At 37.3% G+C, this 21338-nt stretch overlaps 1 protein-coding gene across 2 annotated transcripts in view; it reads left to right on the top strand.

The window, feature by feature from the left end:
- The window catches only part of LOC138445354 (mitochondrial adenyl nucleotide antiporter SLC25A24-like), an 86312-nt gene that overhangs the window by 17673 nt on the left and 47301 nt on the right, over nucleotides 1–21338 (top strand). For both annotated transcript variants that reach the window (XM_069599284.1, XM_069599294.1), the window contains 2 exons: nucleotides 9632–9719; nucleotides 19154–19265. In XM_069599284.1, coding sequence (XP_069455385.1) covers nucleotides 9632–9719; nucleotides 19154–19265 — 200 coding nt within the window. The remainder of the gene's footprint in view (nucleotides 1–9631; nucleotides 9720–19153; nucleotides 19266–21338) is intronic.

The raw sequence follows: 21338 nt of genomic DNA, 5'->3' as shown, positions 1-21338 counted from the left end.
TGTTTTATCCAGTTAGATTAACATGAATGATAACTGTGAATACTAAAGGATGTTTTTACTAGATTTTACCTTACTCCCACTATGAAATATTCAGTTATATCTATTACTTGTCTTGTGGTAATTTTTTAATTTCCAAGAGTAATATGTGAATGATATTTATTAGTATTAAAATTTCTGTGGGGTTAGTCATATTTTAAATAAAATTGTTTTTTGTCTTCTAAATTTAAAACTTCTTGGCTTAATAAGTAGGCCTCTTCACTTTTTTTGCAATATATGAGCTAAAAGTCGGAGAAGGCAATGGCACCCCGCTCCAGTACTCTTGCCTGGAAAATCCCATGGACGGAGGAGCCTGGTAGGCTCCAGTCCGTGGGGTCGCTAAGAGTCGGGCACGACTGAGCGACTTCACTTTCACTTTTCACTTTCATGCATTGGAGAAGGAAATGGCAACCCACTCCAGTGTTCTTGCCTGGAGAATCCCAGGGACAGAGGAGCCTAGTGGGCTGCCGTCTATGGGGTCACATAGAGTCGGACACGACTGAAGCGACTTAGCAGCAGCAGCAGAGCTAAAAGTATCATGGTGATTAAACTCATTATATTTGTTGTTTTCTAGCTGCTTTTGAAAATATTTCAGTTGTAGGAAAGTTAGTTAACACAGATAGATAACAGAAAGACCTTGCTGTCTAGAGATCAGGCTTAACATTTTAATATATTTTTATATTTCCTTTTAGACTTTTTGTTTCTGTCTCTTTCTTGGTCTTTTTCTCTTTAAGTGAAATTGTGGTCACACTGTATGTATAGTTTGATGTCCTACTTTTTTCTTTTAATGTCAGTGTAAGCATTTCACTTCATTTAATGTTCTTTGCAAGCATACTTTTTTAATGACTGTGAAATATTCAGTTGGTGAGTAGATGTATCTAATCAAGCCCATATTGTTAGACATTTAGAATGTTTCCAGTCTTTTATACATACGATCAATATCCATGCTGATTTGCAGAGGAAAGTAATATTCTTACTTTGTTACAAATCCTTAAATCAAAGAGACTAAATGTAAAAGTAGAATACCATTTCTGCATTCACATATGGCTAATTCATCACGGGTAATTAGAAGTTAATTATACTTCTAATATGAAACATACATATTAATTTTAAAATTTTGTGAAGTCGAATTTTTTAATTGAAAAATTCTAAGTATACCAGAAAAGACGTTTTAAGGATTTCACTGATGAATTTTTTGTAAGACAAAGTGTAACCTGAATGTCACAAGGTTTAGTGACCTATAAGCACAGAAATGGTTGTATTTTCCTTAATATCCAAACCATAGGTTTCAAGCTTCCATTTACCTTCCAGGAGGCCTTTGTGGGCCCTCCTACTTAAATAGTATCCAGAAGCTTTAGAAGTACTACTCATTCATATGTGTGAATTAAACCTGGTCATCATTTGCTGTTGATCTAAGACTGATAGTTCTATTCTTGTGCTCTTCTGGAATCTCACTCCATTATTGATGGTTACCACCATGATCATCATTTGTAAGCTGAAAATACACTGTATCACAATCAGTGAAAGTAGAAAACCCTAGTAAAAAAATATATTACTATTGTCTCTGAAAATCAGTGCTTATAGCTCTTGGTAATAATAGAAAATACTCTTTTTGAGGCTAGATGGCCATCCAAAGTAATGATTAGCAATATAGATCTTTTAATTTCTGCCTTGACTGGTCAAGCTGGAACATCACAGGCAAGTCCTGAAGTGGCACCATTCTGGAAGAGCTCTTGTCTGAATTCCTACTGGCTTCTTTTGTTTTTAGCATCTGAGCCATGGCAGTAGGTGTGAAGTGCCCACCTGCACTGCAGAGTGCAGGCCCTGCAGAGGCACTGTTCTGGTTGAGGCACTTGCTTTGTGTCATCATTGCTGCCTCCTCAGTGACCACACTTCTATAAAGCTCAGCCAGTTTACCCTGGCCATGATGCTTTTTGTGGGTATGAAAGGGAATACCTCCTCTATTACAGATTGAATTTGTTGTTGTTTAGTCACTAATTTGTATTTGACTCTTTGTGACCCCATGGACTGTAGCCCCCCAGATTCCTCTGTCCATAGGTTTTCCTAGGCAAGAATGCTGGAGTAAGTCGCCATTTCCTTCTCCAATGGAGTAAATTGTGTACCCCTAAAAGATAAGTTGAAGTCCTAGCCCCCAGATCTCAGACTGTGATCTTATTTGGAAATAGGTCTTTATAGAAGTAACCAAGAAAAATTTGGTCATTAGGGTATGCTCAATACCCTCTGTCCATGGAATTCTCCAGGCAAGAATACTGGAGTGGGTAGCCATGCGCTTCTCCCGGGGATCTTCCCAACACAGGGATCAAACCCGGGTCTTCTGCATTACAGGCAGATTTACTGTCTGAGCCACCAGGGAAGCCCGATAGGACAGGTGTCACATAAAGGGGAAATTTGGATACAGGGACAGACATGCACAGAGGGAGATAATATAAGTAGCCATTTGACAATGGAGTCAGGCTTGGAGTGATGTGTCTGTAAGCCAAGGGGTACCTGAGGCTACCTGACACTAGGAGAGAAATACAGAACAGATCCTTCCATAGCATCTTCCAAAGGAGCATGGCCCTGCCAATGCCTTGGTTTTACAGACTTTTGGCCTTCATCATTTTTTGGCCATATTTTTGCCAATATTTTGGCCAATAATCACTTTTGGCTTAAATTCCTGTTTAAGCTACCCAGATTGTGGTCCTTTGTTACAACTACCCTAGGAAACAAATACACTCCTCCCTCTTATTTGCTTAATCAGAAATTGTCCAATGCCAGAATATTTTGGGCCTCAAAGTACAGCTTTTTAAATTTGTATGAACATGCTGCTACTTTCTCCCAGAGTGTTTCCAGATTGGCTGGGTTAAGGTAATTTCTGATACCTGTTGTACATCATTGACTGTGGAGCCAATCTTTCCCCCCAAATCCTATTATTGGATCTGGCTCTGTACATCATATCTTTTCCCTTCTTGTCCTTCCTGACAACATTGTTGAGACTCTCCCAGTTCATCACATATTAATGTGTATAAAACACTAATAGTAGGATTCAATTTTTACCACTGCATTTTCTGTGTCCCAGGAGGGTTTCCAGGCCTTATGCCAATCAATGGAGGCAAGAGGATGCTTGTGAGCTGGTGTACTATACTATCAAATTCACTAGCTGGAAGTATTCAAGGCCCAATGTGAACTGATCTGCTTAACTGCTCTCAAGAAGTATCTTGAGCCCCTACTTCTACTGAGCCAGAATGTCCTTGGAGTGTGGTCATAAATATGTGAAATGAAGTAATTAAATTATTAGACATAATTGCATCATTAAGAGTCTTTTTTGGAAGGAGTTTTTTTTAGATTGGGAAAATGGTGGGAAAGAAACTTGAATTTTTTGTACTTTACCATCTGCCATGCCTGTTTTAGCTAGTTTATCTTCTATATCTTATTTTTGTCTCATGCAGTCCTCATAGCAGCTACCTTTTACATATGAGAACAGTAATGCTAAGTAATACATTTGGTATTTCAGTGAACCTCATCTAGCAGGGTTTATGCCTTTGTGTAACCCTGAGCCACATTGACCTGGGCTCGGCCATTTGACTTGCTTCAGCCATTAGGACCATTATTGTTGTTTAGTCACTGAGTCATGTCCCACTCTTTGCAACCCCATGGACTGCACCATGACGGGCTTCCCTCACTTTCACTATCTCCTGGAGTTTGCTCAAATTCATGTCTATTGAGAGGGTGATGCCATTCAACCATCCCATCCTCTGTCGTCCCCTTCTCCTCCTGCCCTCAATCTTTCCCAGCATCAGGATCTTCTCCAGTGAGTTGGCTCTTTGCTTCAGATGGCCAAAGTATTGGAGCTTCAGCTTCAACATCAGTCCTTCCAGTGAATATTCAGGACTGATTTCCTTTATTATTATTGTTTTGTTTGTTTGTTTTTGCAAGGTGCTTTTATTGATGCTATCAGTTCAGTTCAGTCACTTAGTCATGTCCGACTCTTAGCGACCCCATGAATCTCAGCACGCCAGGCGTCCCTGTCCATCACCAACTCCCGGAGTTCACTCAGATTCACGTCCATCGAGTCAGTGATGCCATCCAGCCATCTCATCCTCTGTCGTCCCCTTCTTCTCCTGCCCCCAATCCGTCCCAGCATCAGAGTCTTTTCCAATGAGTCAACTCTTCGCATGAGGTGGCCAAAGTACTGGAGTTTCAGCTTTAGCATCATTCCTTCCAAAGAAATCCCAGGGTTGATCTCACTGCCATGAAACTGTCTGGTCATATCTGATTTCCTTTAGAATGGACTGGTTGGATCTCCTTGCTGTCCTAGGGACTCTCAAGAGTCTTCTCCAACACTACAGTTCAAAAGCATCAATTCTTCAGTGCTCAGCTTTCTTAGTGGCCCAACTCTCATATCCATAACATGACTACTGGAAGCTATGACTAGATGGACCTTGTTGGCAAAGTCTCAGTTTTTTAATACACTATCTAGGTTTGTCATAGCTTTTCTTCCAGGGAGCAAGTGTCTTTTAATTTCATGGCTGCAGTTACCATTTGCAGTGATTTTGAAGCCCAAGAAAATAAAGTCTGCCAGTTTCCATTTTTCCCCATCTTTTTGTGTTGAAGTGGTGGGACCAGATGCCATGATCTTAGTTTTCTGAATGTTGAGTTTTAAGCCAGCTTTTTCACTCTCCTCTTTCACCTTCATCACCTTCACCTTCCTATTCACTTTCTGCCATTAGGGTGGCCCATTTCATTTCCAACTGTTCTACATTTCCGTCTGATGTAAAAGACATGTGAGTGAAGCCATCTTGGATTTTCACTTATGGTCAAACGTCTAGATGACTGAATTCACATGAGTGACCCAGGCATAACCAGCAGAAGAACCAATGTGTTGAACCAAACTCTGATTGCATCCTATTATCAAATACATTCTTATTAAACCAGTAAAATTTGAGATGGCTTGTTAACTTAGCAAAATAATCTGTAGTATAGAAGTGGAATATTTTGCATTTACCCCTGGAATTACAGGACTGGAATAGTCACAGTCTTCCTCTCCATACAGCTAACTATTGTTACTCTAGCAAATCCATTTCAAGCCCATCTTTCTCAGTGAAAACTCGGTGTATATAATTAAAGACAACATTGAATCTCCCATTCAGTCCATAGGTATTGATTATATTCTGAATTACATTACCTAATTTTTCTCTACATCATAGCTTGAAATTTTAACTTCTTTTGCATAAGGATTAATTACTTAATGTAATTTTAGGTCAATGAAACAAAGAGTTTTTGAGTAGTATATGTGAGCTAGTGCACTAGGAACTGTGTTAACAAAAATTTTCAGAAGCAGACAGTGTTGGGTGAAATAAGAATGAATAGCCATACACAAGCTAGACTATGATAATTGCTATACAAGTGATAGAGGGAGACTTTAATTGTGCTCAGGAACAATTTAGTTTTCTTCTGGGTCAATATATAAACAGAGTTCAAAAGGAGTTTTTAAAAGAAATTATTTTTGTATTTAACATATAAAATTGGAAGATTTTATATAAAAATTCAGCTTTCCCAGTTTTCTTTAAAATGAAACGTATGACCCGCTTTACAACATGGTAAAAATCAGTGGGGTTTAGTAGCATTTATCCCATTTGTACAGATATCTGCTCCCCATAGACCATAGTGTTTGCCACCCCTAATGTGAAGGTCAATACATGGTACCACTCATCTCTGCTCTTCCACTGTATTTTTTTTTGTTTGTTTAAGTATAGTTGATTTACCATGTTGTATTAGTTTCAGGTATACAACAAATTGATTTACTTATACATGTTATATATATATATATATATATATATATATATATATATATATATAGTTGTATATTATTCTTTTTCAGATTCTTTTCCATTATAGGTAATTTCAAGATATTATATAGTTCTATACATGTAGGACCTTGTTGTTTATGTCCTCTACGCAGTTAGCGTGTATATGTTAATCTCAGCCTTCTAATTTATTTCTACCCTACCCTTTTCCTTTGGGATAACCATAAATTTATTTTCTATGTCTGTGAGTCTATTTCAGTTTTGTAAATAAGCTCATTTGAATTGTTTTTTTTAGCTTCCACATATAAGTGATATCATGTGATATTTGTCTTTGTCTGACTTACTTCACTTAGTATGATAATCTCTAGGTCTATCTGTGTTGCTGCAAATGGCAGCAACAAAATTTCAATTTTTCTTATGACTAATATTCTATTGTATATATGGAATATTCTTTATCCATCCATCAGTGGACTTTTAGGTTGCTTCCATATCTTGGCTATTGGTAAAGTAATGGTGGTAAATAATGCTGCTGTGAACATTGGGGTACATATATCTTTTCAAATTAGAGTTCTCATCTTTTCTGGATATATGCCCAGGAGTGGGATTGGTGGGGATCATGTGTAACTCTACTTAATTTTTTAAGGAACCGCCATACTGTTCTCCATAGTGGTTGTACAAATTGACATTCCCATCAATAGTTTAGGAGGGTTCCCTTTTCTCCACACCCTCTTCAGTATTTTTTATTGTAGATTTTTAATGCTGGCCATTCTGACTGGTGTGAGGTGATACTTCTCTGTAATTTTGCTTTTCTTTAATAATTAGTGTTGTTGAGCATCTTTTTACATACTTTCTGGCCACCTGTATGTCTTCTTTGGAGAAGTGTCAGTTTGTGTCTTCTGCTTCTTCTTATTATTTTTTAGAAATATTGAGATGTATGAGCTGTTTGTAGTTTTTAGATATTAATCCCTGTTGGTTACATCATTTTCAAATATTTCCTCCTAGTCCATAGGTGGTCTTTTCATTTGTTTTGTGATTTCTTTGGCTGTGCAGAACTTTTAAGTTTAATTAGGTCTTATTTATTTATTTTTGCTTTTGCTTCCATTACTCTAGGAGACAGATCCAAAAAACTATTGCTGTGATTTTTGTCAAAGAGTGTTCTGCTTACTGTTTCCTCTAGGAGTTTTATAGCCTTACATTTAGATGCTTAATCTATTTTGAGTTTGTTTTTGTGTATGGTATTAAAAATATTCTAATTTCATTCTTTTAAATGCATCTATCCAATTTTCCCAGCACTACTGTTGAAGAGACTCCATTGTATATTCTTGTATTCTCCACTGTATATACTTGCCTCCTTTTTTTGTAGATTAATTGACCATAAGTACATGACTTTATGTCTTCCGTGGTGGCTCAGATGGTAAAGCATCTGCCTGCAATGTGGGAGACCTGGGTTCGATCCCTGGGTTGGGAAGATCTCCTGGAGAAGGAAATGGCAACTCACTCCAGTACTCTTGCCTGGAGAATCCCACGGACGGAGGAGCCTAGTAGTCTACAGTTCATGGGGTCGCAAAGAGTTGGACACAACTGAGCAACTTCACTTTCACTTTCACTTTCTTTCACATGACTTTATACCTGGGCTTTCTGTCCTGAAGAAAGGTGTTTTTTTTTTTTTTTTCCAGAGAGAACAAAGGCAGAAATTGTCAGACATGGCTTGTTAAAATGCCATTTCAAATTTGGCCCTAAATTACTATTTTTTGGGGAAAATTTCATTGATATATAACATATACAGCAAAGTGCATACATTATAAGTAAAAGCTTCATGAATTTTTCCAAGGCAAATATACTACATGAAAACAACATACAGATAAAGAAGCAGAATATTAGTAGCATCTCAGAAAGATCCAATTTGTATCCTCTCCAAATCACCACCACTCTCCAAAGTACCTGCTATCCTGCTTTCTACTGTGTGTAAGTTCCCAATCTATCTTTGTTAAACGAATAAGTTTACCATGTTTTTACTTTACCTTTTGTTGAAATGCTTTTGTTTCTTTGGTGGTCTCTTGCTTATCCTATTATAGTACTTCATTTGTGACTCTTGTTTTTCATTCCTTTATCTTTCCACCATACATTATTCATAGCTCTTCTATGACATACAATAACACAGAGTGATATATTTTTAAAGTAATTAGTGCATGCATACAAACTGGTAAACTCCTTGGGGTGGTTGGCTCATTAGTTTTTGACTTCTTTCACATTTAGCATAGTGATTTGAGTAGTAAACTTTAAAAAAAGTTAAAAAAATTATTGTATAGGGTTTGAAAATTATAATGGGATATAATGGAATATAATGGCATAAGACAGAGGATTCAGCTTCATCATTTGAAAAAAACTTCCTAGGCAGGCCAGGAAATTCCACCCTCTATAAATTCCACCAGTAAATTCCACACTAGGGGCCTCAGAGTCATTATAAAGAATCTGAGTTTCTATGTATGAATATTGGGCTTTGTTTATAGGCTATATAAATAATATATCTCATATATATGTATACTGTTTTTACTTATGCATATTTTAAATGCATGCATATGCAGCTATGGTTAGTAAAGTATAATATAAAGTTATGACTGAATTTATGTTAGTTTTTTGACATTATATAGTTTTCATCTAGATGACACTAAAGTTGATTTTTAAAATTTTTTTTTCATATTTGGTATCCTCAACTATTTGTTTCCATGGGAAGAATTAAAAGATTTTTTTCTCATTTGAGGAGTGACATGATTATATATGTGGTTTAGGGCTTGAGGACAGTATGGAATACTTAATTTTTCTTTCAGAACATCTAGCAGTGTGAGATTGAAATGTGTGATAGGCTTGTATTAAATATATTAGTAGTTTTGAGTTATTTAAAATTGGATATGCTTGTGTTAAAAAGAGTTTCATGTTCCATCTTATTTTAAGTAGGCTATTTCTTTTAAAACTTATCTTTTAAAATGTTGAGTAGCCTTATTTTCATGCCCCTGGATCAGATCTTCAGAATTAGCTTTTTCTCTCCAAGTAAGTACAATAATCAATATCTGTTATAGATCTGTGATCTCTGGTTAGAAGCTCTTGGGACCAGATATGATTAGAAATTTAGAAATTTAGATATGATTAGAAATTTAGAAATTTAGAAAAGCAATATAGCACATATGTGATATGTTATATAATACTCTTCTTTGGAGAAGACTCTTGAGAGTCCTTTGGACTACAAGGAGTTCCAACCAGTCCATCCTAAAGGAAATCAGTCCTGAATGTTCATTGGAAGGACTGATGTTGAGACTGAAACTCCAATACTTTGGCCACCCGATGCGAAGAGCTGACTCATTTGAAAAGACCCTGATGCTGGGAAAGATTGAAGGCAGGAGGAAAAGGGGACGACAGAGTATGAGACGGTTGGATGGCATCACCGACTCAATGGACATGAGTTTGGGTAAAGTCCAGCAGTTGGTGATGGACAGGGGGGCCTGGCGTGCTGCAGTCCATGGGATCGCAAAGAATCAGACTCGACTGAGCGACTGAACTGAAGTGAACTGATATAATACTCCAGGTGGGGTCTGGAGCACCACTGTGCAATTATGTACATGAATATTTCTTCAGTGAAACAAATGAATAACCATATTAGATTAGAAAAATAATTGACTAAGATTAACCTCACATCAGCTATGTGGACTTTTAAAGGCTATTGCCTTGTAAGTATATTTTGCCTTGTTATCTTTTCAGATTCGTTAACTTGACATATTTTCACTTTTTTAAAGGAATAATAGAAAATTCAGAAATAATTGCTGTTTTGAAATCACTGGGTATAAATATTTCTGAAACTCAAGCAAAAAAGATTATACAAAGGTCAGCCCTTACCCTTATTTTTGATAGTTTTAATTTTTGTTTAATATGTAACTGGTGGTTATAAGTATAGCTTCTTTCTTCTCTTCCTTCATTTCTTTCCTTTCTTTTTAGTTCTGATAACATCACCTTTTATTGACAATGTTTTAAGAAAGATCCCTAAGAAATTTGTTGAAAGGCTATTGACTAATAAAACAAGAAGTATTCTTTTTAAAGTCCTCAGAGAAAGATTCTTCCTGCTTCTAGTTCAAAGACTGGTTTTAATTCTCTTAAGTAATTGATTAAAAAAGTTTTTAATTTTGTTGAAGTACAAAAAAGTACATAATTTATGTATCTAACTTGATGAATTTGTTGGTAAGTATATACGCAGGAGGACTTCCCAGGTGGCTCAGTGGTAAAGATTCTGCCTGCCAATGCAGGAGGCGTGGCTTTGATCCCTGGGTCGGGAATATCCCCTGGAGGAAGGAATGGCAACCCACTCCAGTATTCTTGCCTGGAGAATCCCATGGACAAAAGGGCCTGGTGGGCACAGTCCATGGGGTTGCAAAGAGTCTGACATGACTGAAGCAATTTAGCATGCATACACACATATACCTGGGAAACCATAACCATAATCTATGCCTTCTTAAAGTTTCTTCCATCACTTCTTAAAGTTTCTTCCCACCCTCTTATTATTGTTATGATAAGAACACTTTCTTATAGTTAAAACTTAAATTTACTTGGTTTTTAAATTTGGGTATAACTGATACATAATATTATATTAATTTCAGGTGTATAACATAATGATTCAACATATGTGTGTAATGTGAAATGATCACCACAATAGGTCTAGTTATTGTCAGTCACTGTATATAGTTATAGACTTTTTTATGATGAGAGCTTTTAAGATTTATCCTCTTAGCAACTTTAGAGTATACAAAATAGTATTATTAATTATAGTTACCATGCTGTATGTTATATCCTTGACGTTTTAATTTTTATGCCTTTGACCATCCCCTACCCATTTCCCCCACCTCCTAACCCCCTCCACCTCTGGTAACCACTGATATGTTTTCTCTGTCTATAAGATCGTTTTCTTTCCTTTCCTTTTCTTTCTTTTGATTCCACGTATAAGTGAGATCATATAGTATTTGTCTTTGTCTGTCTGACTTATTTTACTTAGCATCATACCCTTAAAGTCCATCCATGTTGTTGCAAATGGGTGAGATCTCCTTCTTTATGATAGAATTTACCAGGGCTACCATCTGGTACTGCACTTTTCTTTGTTGGTACATTTTTGTTTACTGATTTGGTCTGTTCAGTCATTCCTCTGTTCAGATTTTCCGTTTCTTCATGATTCAGTCTTGCTAGCTTGTATATTTCTAGGAATTTATCTAGTTCTTTTAGATTTTATAATTAGTTGGCATATAATTGTTCATAGTAGTGTCTTATAACCCAATGTGTTCCTGTGGCATCAGTCTTAATGTCTCCTAATTCTTTTCTGGTTTTATTTATTTGAGTCTTTTCTCTCTGTTTTTAGTTAGTCCAGCTAAAAGTTTGCCAATTTGGTTTACCTTTTTAAACAAACAAGCTTTTAATTTTGGTGATCTTTTGTTCTATGGCTTTGGGTTTTGGTATTTATTTCTGCTCTGATCTTTATTATTTTTTTCCCTTCTGCTAACTTTGGACTTAGTGTTTTCTTCTATTCTAATTTCTTGAGGGATCGATTAGATTGTTTATTTGAGATCTTTCTTTAAAAAATAATGTTGACATTTATTGCTATACGCTTCCCTCTTAGAACCGCTTTTGCAGCATGCTATAAGACTTGTTGTGTTTCTATTTTCACTTTTTGTAAGACTTTTTAATTTCTCTTCTGATATCTTCCTGCACCCACTGATTGTTCAGACGAGTGTTGTTTAATAACTACATACTTGTGAATTTTCCAGTTTTCCTCTTGTTATTGATTTCTAGTTTCATACTATTGTCAGAAATGATACTTGGTATGATTTCAGTCTTAAAGTTGAGACTTGACCTAAGACATGGTTGATCCTTGAGAATGTTCCATGTGTGCTTGAGGTTATGTGTTCTACTGCTGTATTTGTTTTTTAGGTTCATTTGGTCCAATGTGTAGTTCAAGTTAATTAATTCTTCACTGATTTTTTGTCTGGATGGTTTATCTGTTGTTGAAAGTGGGAGAGTGAAGTCTCATACTGTTGTTTCATTGCTGTCTGTTTCTACCTTCAGATCTGTTAGTATCTGCTTAATATATTTAGTTCAATATTTGGTTCATATATATGAATATTATAATTATTATAGTCTGTTAATGAAGTGACCTCTTAATTATTATATAGCCTCATTATTTGTCTCTTTTTATAGTTTTTGAATTAAACTCTAGTTATTCCTACTTTGGTTTCTATCTGCATGGATTATCTTTCCCATCCCTTCTCCTTGAGACTATGTGTATCCCTAAAGCTGAAATGAGTCTCTTTTAGGCAGCAAGAAGTTAAGTGTTTGTTTTTAAAGTTTATTCAGCCACTCAATGAATTTTGTTTGGAGAATTTAATCATTGATAAGTAAGGACTTACTATTATCATTTTCTTAATTGTTTTTTAATGGCTTGTAGTTTCTTTGTGCCTTTATTCTTCTCTAGCCGTCTTCCTTCTTGATTCTGTGACTTTGTGTAGTAATTGCTTTGACTCCTTCCTCTGGTCTGTTATAGCTTTTTGCTTTGTGATTACCATGAAGCTTACATAAAACATCTTATAAAGTATTTTAAGCTGAATACAAGTAAACTTTGCATACACAAATTCTACCCCTTTACTTATTTTCTTGGGCTCCAAAATCACTGCAGATGGTGACTGCAGCCATGAAATTAAGATGCTTGCTCCTTGGAAGAAAAGCTATGACAAAATTAGACAGCATTAAAAAGCAGAAATATTACTTTGCCATATAAAGGTCCATATAGTCAGAGCTATGATTTTTCTAGCAGTCACGTATAAAGAAAGCTGAGTACCAAAGAATTGATGCTTTCAAACTATGGTGTTGGAGAAGTCTCTCAAGGGTCCCTTGGATTGCAAGATCAAAGCAGTCAATCCTAAAGGAAATCAGCACTGAATATTCATTGCAAGGACTGATGCTGAAACTGAAGCTCCAATACTTTGGCCACCTGATGTGAAGAACTGACTCATTTGCAAAGACCCTGATGCTGGGAAAGACTGAAGGCGGAGGAGAAGGGGACAACAGAGGATGAGATGATTGAATGGCATCACCAACTCAACGGACATGAGTTTGGGTAAGCTTCGGAAGTTGGTGATGGACAGGGAAGCGTAGCATGCTGCAGTCAGCCCATGGGGTTGCAAAGAGTCGGACACAACTGAGCAACTGAACTGAACTCCTTTACTGCCCCCAACATTTTAATTTTTGATATTAGTATGTTTTTTAATATTGTGTACCCATTAGGAAATTATTATAGCTATAGTTATTTTTAATACTTTCGTCTTTTATCCTTTATGCTAGAGTTAAGTGATGTATACAATACCATTACGCTACTAGAGTATTCTCAATCTGATGTACCTTCACCAGATAGTGTTATTCTTTCATATGTTTTCATGATAGGAATTAGTGTTCTTCCATTTCAGCTTAAAGAGTATTTCTGGTGAGGCAAGTCTGGGGGTGATGAACTCTTTCAGGTTTTGTTTGCCTGGGAAACTATATCTTCTTAATCCCACTCTCTCCTGAACTGTAAGATAACTGCTTAGGAGTCTGCTGATAGCCTCAGGGAAGTTACCTTGTGTGAAGTGAATTTTGTTTCTCTTGCTGCTTTCAAAATTCTCTCTTCTCTGTGACAATTTTTGTCTCTGACTTTTGACAATTTTAGTATAATGTGTCTTGGAGAAGTCCTCATTAGGTATGGGGACTTTTGAGTTTCATGTACTTAGATGTTCATGAAAAAGTGAAAGTGAAAGTCGCTCAGTTATGTCTGACTGTTTGCGACCCCACGGACTATACAGTCCATGGAATTCTCCAGGCCAGAATACTGGAGTGGGTAGACTTTCGTTTCTCCAGGGGATCTTCCCAACCCAGGTCTCCTGCATTGCAAGCAGATTCTTTACCAGCTGAGCCACAAGGGAAGTCCGAGAATACTGGAGTGGATAGCCTATCCCTTCTCCAGCAGATCTTCCTGACCCGGGAAATGAACTGGGGTCTCCTGCATGCAGACAGATTCTTTACCTACTGAGCTATCAAGGAAGCCTCCTAAAATCTGGGGGAAATTTTCAGCCATTTTTTTTTTAAAGACGATTTCTGCCCCTTTTGGAGAAGGCGATGGCAACCCACTGCAGTACTCTTGCCTGGAAAATACCATGGACGGAGAATCCTGGTAGGCTGCAGTCCATGGGGTCGCTAAGAGTCGGGCACGACTGAGCGACTTCACTTTCACTTTTCACTTTCATGCATTGGAGAAGGAAATGGCAACCCACTCCAGTATTCTTGCCTGGGGAATCCCAGAGACCGAGGAGCCTAGTGGGCTGCCGTCTATGGGGTTGCACAGAGTCAAACATGACTGAAGCGACTTAGCAGCAGCAGCAGCAGCCCCTTTTCACACTCCTTCCTTCTCAGACACCCATAATGTGTATATTGTTTTTCTTGATGGGGTCCATAATTCATATAGTTGTTTTTCATCTTTTCTTTTATTCTTCTCTGACAGGATAATTTCAAATGATCTGTGTTTGAGTTCACTGATTCTTTATCCTTCTCAAGTCTGTTGTTGATATTCTGTATTGCATTTTTCATTTCATTCATTGTATCTTCAGCTCCAGAGCTTCTCTTTGATTCTTTTTTTTATGATTTCTGTCTCTCTGTTGAACTTCTCATCTTGTCCATGTGTTTCTTTTCCTGATTTCATTGAGTTATCTATCTGTGTTCTCTTATAACTTGCTTAACTTCCTTAAAACAATTATTTTGAATTTGTTGTCAATTTTTAGACCTCCATTTCTTTGAGATCAGTTACTGAAAAGTCAGAGATCTCTTCAAGAAAATTAGAGAAACTCAAGGGAACATTTCATGCAAAGATGGGCTCGATAACGGACAGAAATGGTGTGGACCTAATAGATGTAGAAGATATTAAGAAGAGGTGGCAAGAATACACAGAAGAAACGTACAAAAAAGATCTTCATGACCCGGATAATCATGATGGTGTGATCACTCACCTAGAGCCAACATTCTGGAATGTGAAGTCAAGTGGGCCTTAGAAAGCATCACTACGAACAAAGCTAGTGGAGGTGATAGAATTCCAGTGGAGTTATTTCAAATCCTGAAAGATGATGCTGTGAAACTGCTGCACTCAATATGCCAGCAAATTTGAAAAACTCAGCAATGGCCACAGGACTGGAAAAGGTCAGTTTCATTCCAATCCCAAAGAAAGGCAATGCCAAAGAATGCTCAAACTACCACACAATTGTACTCATCTCACACACTATTAAAGTAATGCTCAAAATTCTCCAAGCCAGGCTTCAGCAATACATGAACTGTGAACTTCCAAATGTTCAAGCTGGTTTTAGAAAAGGCAGAGGAACCAGAGATCAAATTGCCAACATCTGCTGGATCATCGAAAAAGCAAGAGAGTTCCAGAAAAACATCCATTTCTGCCTTATTGACTATGCCAAAGCCTTTGACTGTGTGGATCACAATAAACTGTGGACAATTCTGAAAGAGATGGGAATGCCAGACCACCTGACCTGCCTCCTGAGAAACCTATATGCAGGTCAGGAAGCAACAGTTAGAACTGGACATGGAACAACAGACTGGTTTCAAATAGGAAAAGGAGTAAGTCAAGGCTGTATATTGTCACCCTGCTTATTTAACTTAATATGCAGAGTACATCATGGGAAACACTGGGCTGGATGAAGCACAAGCTGGAATCAAGATTGCCAGGAGAAATCTCAATAACCTCAGATATACAGAGGACACCACTCTTACGGCAGAAAGTGAAGAAGAACTAAAGAGCCTCTTGATGAAAGTGAAAGAGGAGAGTGAAAAAGTTGGCTTAAAGCTCAACATTCAGAAAACTAAGATCATGGCATCTGGTCGCATCACTTCATGGGAAATAGATGGGGAAACAGTGGAAACAGTATCAAACTTTATTTTTCTGGGCTCCAAAATCACTACAGATAGTGATTGCAGCCATGAAAATAAAAGACGCTTCCTCCTTGGAAGAAAAGTTATGACCAACCTAGATACATATTAAAAAGCAGAGATATTACTTTGCCAACAAAGGTCCATCTAGTCAAGGCTATGGTTTTTCCAGTGGTCATGTTTGGATGTGAGAGTTGGACTGTTAAGAAAGCTAAGCGCCAAAGAATTGATGCTTTTGAACTGTGGTGCTGGAGAAGACTCTTACGAATCCCTTGGACAAGGAGATCCAACCAGTCCATCCTAAAGGAGACCAGTCCTGGGTGTTCATTGGAAGGACTGATACTGAGGCTGAAACTCCAATACTTTGCCACCTCATGCGAAGAGTTGACTCATTGGAAAAGACCCTGATGCTGGGAGGGTTTGAGGGCAGGAGGAGAAGGTGATGACAGAAGATGAGATGGCTGGATGGCTTCATCAGCTCAATGGACATGGGTTTGGGTGGACTCTGGTAGTTGGTGATGGACAGGGAGGCCTGGTGTGCTGCTATTCATGGGGTCGCAAAGAGTCGGACATGACTGAGCGACTGAACTGAACTGAAAAGTATTGTGTTCTTTTGTGAGTGTCATGTTTTCTTGATTTTTCATGTTTCTTGTATCCTTGAATTAATATATGCACATTTGATGGAGTCTGAAGTCTGAACTTTCAGACTTTTCAGAGTGGTTTTGGTGGGGAAATACCTTCACTTGTGGGTAGCTCAAGGGTGCCAAGTGGGGGGTGTGTGGCAGTTCTGATTCTATGAAAAGCCCTGTGATATAATTTCTGTGCAACTCTGTCAGCTGACATTGGCATCAGTGAATATTACCAGGATCCTCAATGGCCAAGGCTGTAGAGGTCTGTAATGTGATGAGGACTGTTGGAGTCTTTGACGCTCAAGTCGTCTGGAAACCTCTTGATCTCCTTGTCTCCAATGGAGCTGTCCTGGCCGAGGGGATCAGTCATGGTGCTGGATCCAGCTTGCTCCTGTGATGGCAGAGGTACTGATGTGTGGGTACCTGTGGAACAGCCTTTGACCGAGGGTCTGGAGCACAGATAATCATGGATTGACTGTAGTTCCAAGGTTCAGCATGCTGGCTATTTTTCCCTGGCAGTGCCTTCAATATCTGAGGTGCAACCATGCATGGAGAAGCCGCAGAGCTGGGGATTGTACAAGAGCAGGCTCTTGTACAGTGACTGTGGCTCTGAGGTCCAAGGCACTAACTAGCCTGTAGTCACAGTGGCTCTGGTGATTGAGATGCAGGTGTGAACCAAGCAGCCACAGAGCAGGGGTCTGAACACATGTGTGCTAGAGCAGCCGTGCTGCTGGGGCCTGAAGTGTGGGTGCATGGGGGTGCAGCCAGGGCTCAGGGATTATGGCAGCGACAGGCCTGGTCCCAGGATGGTGCAATAGTGGCTCCCTCTGGTGAGGGTGCACAGCATCTTCCTCTCCAGTGCATCCACGGCAGCAACATCTGTTGTTTACTTTGGCGGCAAAGGCTCCCAGTGTTCTCTGTGGAGCAGGCTCTGGGGTCTGCACCGATGCCACTTCAGGTTCCTTCACTCTGAAAGCTGTGGGGAATCTATGGCCACTGTGGGCCTGTTGAAGTCCTCAGGGGGCCCTCCATAGAGCAGGCCACTGGAGACCATGATGACACCTGCCACGTGGTTGAGGTCAGCCCTCACCCTTCTTTGTTTCTTGTCGTCTCCACACATATCAGCTAAGCGAGTCTCATCAGTGATGGTTTCTGTGTGACCATTCTCCACTTTTTTTTTTTTTACTCCACCATGTTGTTATAGTTTCTTAATTAGATTCTTGAACCCTTCCAGGGATCTTCTCATTTCTGGATAGCTGTCTAACTATAGTTTTCTTATTGGGTGAGGAAGGCTAGTACCTTCTACTCTGCTATCTTATTAATGTTGCTAACATCTCCTTTTGTTTAAGAAGAAAGAATGGCAAAGGCAAAACTCATTACAAAACTTAAAAGAGCATTTTATAACTATTAGAGATTTAATTCACCTAGAATATATAACAATTCCAAGTATGTATGGATCTAAAAACGTAGTCTTAAATTTATGAAGCAAGATGAATCAATGATTGTAGTAAGAAAGTTTATTGTACATTTCTCAATAATAGTACCAGCACACAGGAAAATATCAGTAAAAATAGAAGATTTCAATAATACCACTGGGAAATCCCATGGATAGAGAAGCATGGTGGGCTACAGTCTATGGGGTCACAAGAGTTGGACATGACTTGGTGACTAAACCACCACCATCAACACCATCAATCTTTACCTAACAAGCATAACTAGAATATTGCACTCAAAAGCTACAGGGTATATATTATTTTAAGGACCCATAGAAAATTCACAAGAATTGACCATATGGTGGGTCATAAAGGAAATGTGAAAAACGAAATAGAATTTGAATCATGTAAAATATGTTCTCTAACCTTCATACAAGTAAATAAGAAGTAAGGTTATTTACAATAAAACATTTTAAAAAGGATTGACAGGATAGCTTGATTGTAGGTTATTATAAAATTGAGTTAAAGGAGATGGTCAGGGGAAAAATACTACCAGAGAGAGTCAAAAGGTATAAGGTTAAACCTCAGTCCATTGTATTCATTTATTTATTCATTCAACATTGAGTACTTAGTGCTAAAGATATAGAAGTGACTTAGAAATTGTCTTTCCTTTTGAAAGATCATAGGCAAGTATGAGAGAAACATATACAAGTAAATAATTAAAAAGAAATACAGAATAAATTCCATTAGAGGAATATTCTAAAAAATATCTGGATCAGCATACCCTGAAACTATTAATGTTATCAAAAACAATGAAAATCTGAGAAACTTTCATAGCCAAGAAAGTCTTAAAGAGATATAATGACCAAATGGCTTGTGGTATCTCAAGTGGGACCCTAAAACAAAAAAAGGACATTAAAGGAACTAAAGCCTGGACTTTAGTTAATAATAATAATATATCAACATTGGTTTATTAATTGTAACAAATACATCATAATAATATGAAATATTACCATTAGGGGAAACTGGATGTGGGGATATGTGGGAACTCTCAGTACTATCGTAATAGATTGTACAATGAATCTCGATGAATACTCTCTAAGATTTTCTGAAAGTCTTAAACTATTGCAAAAAATAAACTGTTATTAAAGATAGGAAAATTGATGAAGCCCAAAGTAGTGGCTTCTACAATAAATATGTAGGAAGTGTTTAATTAATTTTTATAATGTTGCTAACTTTGTTATAAATATTTTTTGAATTTCAGCATTGATAGAGATGGAACAATGACAGTAGATTGGGATGAATGGAAGAACTACTTCTTGCTTCATCCTGCAAAAAATATCGATGAAATTGCTCATTTCTGGAAGCGTTCTACTGTAAGATTACTTTGTATTTTGCTCTATTTTTATTTTGCCATAAATGTCTTATCTCTTATGATCACATAATCTCTTTAGACCTCACTGTCTAAAGTTAACAGTACTCTTAGCAAAAAGTGTGCAAACATAGCTAGCACAATAACTTTGTTTGCTAAAACCTAGAACTTAATATAGATATCCATCTGCTGAAAAGGCCCACTTTGTGTTGAGAATAAATGACTCTTATACAGTTAATTGTCCTAGAAAAGTGGAAAAATAGTACACCCTTCTTTTTTTCACAGATACAGTGTACTCAATTAGGCCTTCTGTCATAGAAAATGTAAAGTTAAAGATTAAGATTCAAAATTTTTGAATCAGAAAGAATCAGCTACATAATCTGTCTGCCACTTTAATATAAGTATTTGATTAAGAGTTGTGTGGAACAAATGAGATTTAGTAATAAGCTTTTTTTCTTTTTTAGATCTCAGTACAGGGAGTTATGTGCTTAGTCACTTAGTTGTGTCCAACTCTATGCAACCCCATGGACTGTAGCCTGCCAGGCTCCCCTGACCCTGGGGATTCTCCAGGCAAGAATAGTGGAGTGAGATGCCTTTTCCTCCTCCGAGGGATCAAACACAGGTCTCCTGCATTGCTGGAGGATTCTTTACCATCTGAGCGACCAGGGAAGCCCTCAGGGAGTTAAGTCAGTCATTTTTCAGGGTATAATACTTGCACCCACCATTGTAATTTTATGCCTTCTCTTCACGTACATTTTGGGGAAGACTAAGAGCATAGCCTTTGATGTCAGATTGCCAAGGTTTAAACCCCACACCTGCCACCCACTAGCTATATAATCCCTCTGTGCTTCAATTTCCTTATTTATATATTGGGGATAATAATGGTTAGAGTTTTGAGAATTAAATTAGTACATTAGTATATTTAGAAAAGAGTTAAGCAGGTAATATATGTGTTCAAAATGTTATTTATTGTGATAGGCATGTTTTCCATTTGTATTCTTGAATCTATATTCTTAAAAATCATATAATGTTTCGTGTGTGTTTTAACTTTACATAGATAGTATTGTGCTAAAGTTCACATCTTATTGTTTTATTTACTTGTTATGATTTTAAGACATTATTATTGTTATGTGTTCATCTAGTTTATTACTTCTAACTATGACATAGTACACATTGAATACATTTTCCTTATCCATTCCCCTAGTAAGAGATTGCACATATAAGTGATAATATACAGTATTTGCCTTTCTTTTTCTGACTTATTTCACAAAGCATCATGCCTTCCAGGTTCATCCATGTTGCTGCAAATGACATTATTTCATTCTTTTTTTTATGGCTGAGTAATATTTTATTGTATTATATATATAATACAATAATATATATATAATATATATATATTTCCCACATTTTCTTTATGTATTCCTCTGTCAATAGACATTTTAGTTGCTTCCATGTCTTGGCTGTTGTGAATAATGATGCAGTGAATATCTTTTCAAAGTATGATTTTTGTCCAGGTATATGGCCAGGAGTGGGGTTGCCAGATCATACGTAAGCTCTATTTTTAGTTTTTAAAGGAATCTCCTTAGTGGCTGTACCAATTTACATTCCAGCCAACAGTACAGAAGAGTTCCCTTTTCTCCACACCCTCTCCACCATTTATTGTTTGTAGATGTTTTAATGATGACCATTCTAACCAAGTGTGAGGTGATACCTCATTGTAGTTTTGATTTGCATTTCTATAATAATTAGCGATATTATCTTTTCATGTGCTTTTTGGCCATCTGTGTGTCTTCTTTACAGAAATGTCTATTTAGATCTGTCAAATTTTTTTTGAGGGGGATATTGAGCTGCATGAGCTGTTTGTATATTTTGGAGATTAATCCCTTATCAGTTGCATCATTTGCAAATATTTTCTTCTATTCTGTGGATCATCTTTTCATTTTGCTGTGCAAGTTTTTAAGTTTAATTAGGTCCCATTTTATTTTGTTCTTATTTTCTCTAGTCTAAGAAGTGGATCAGGAGAGATACTGCTGCAATTTATATCAGAGAGTGTTCTGCCTGTTTTTCTCTAAGATTT

The sequence above is a fragment of the Ovis canadensis genome, chromosome 1 (genome assembly GCF_042477335.2).
Source record: "Ovis canadensis isolate MfBH-ARS-UI-01 breed Bighorn chromosome 1, ARS-UI_OviCan_v2, whole genome shotgun sequence".
Lineage (NCBI taxonomy): Eukaryota > Metazoa > Chordata > Mammalia > Artiodactyla > Bovidae > Ovis > Ovis canadensis.
This window is presented reverse-complemented; position numbering and strand designations above follow the sequence as displayed.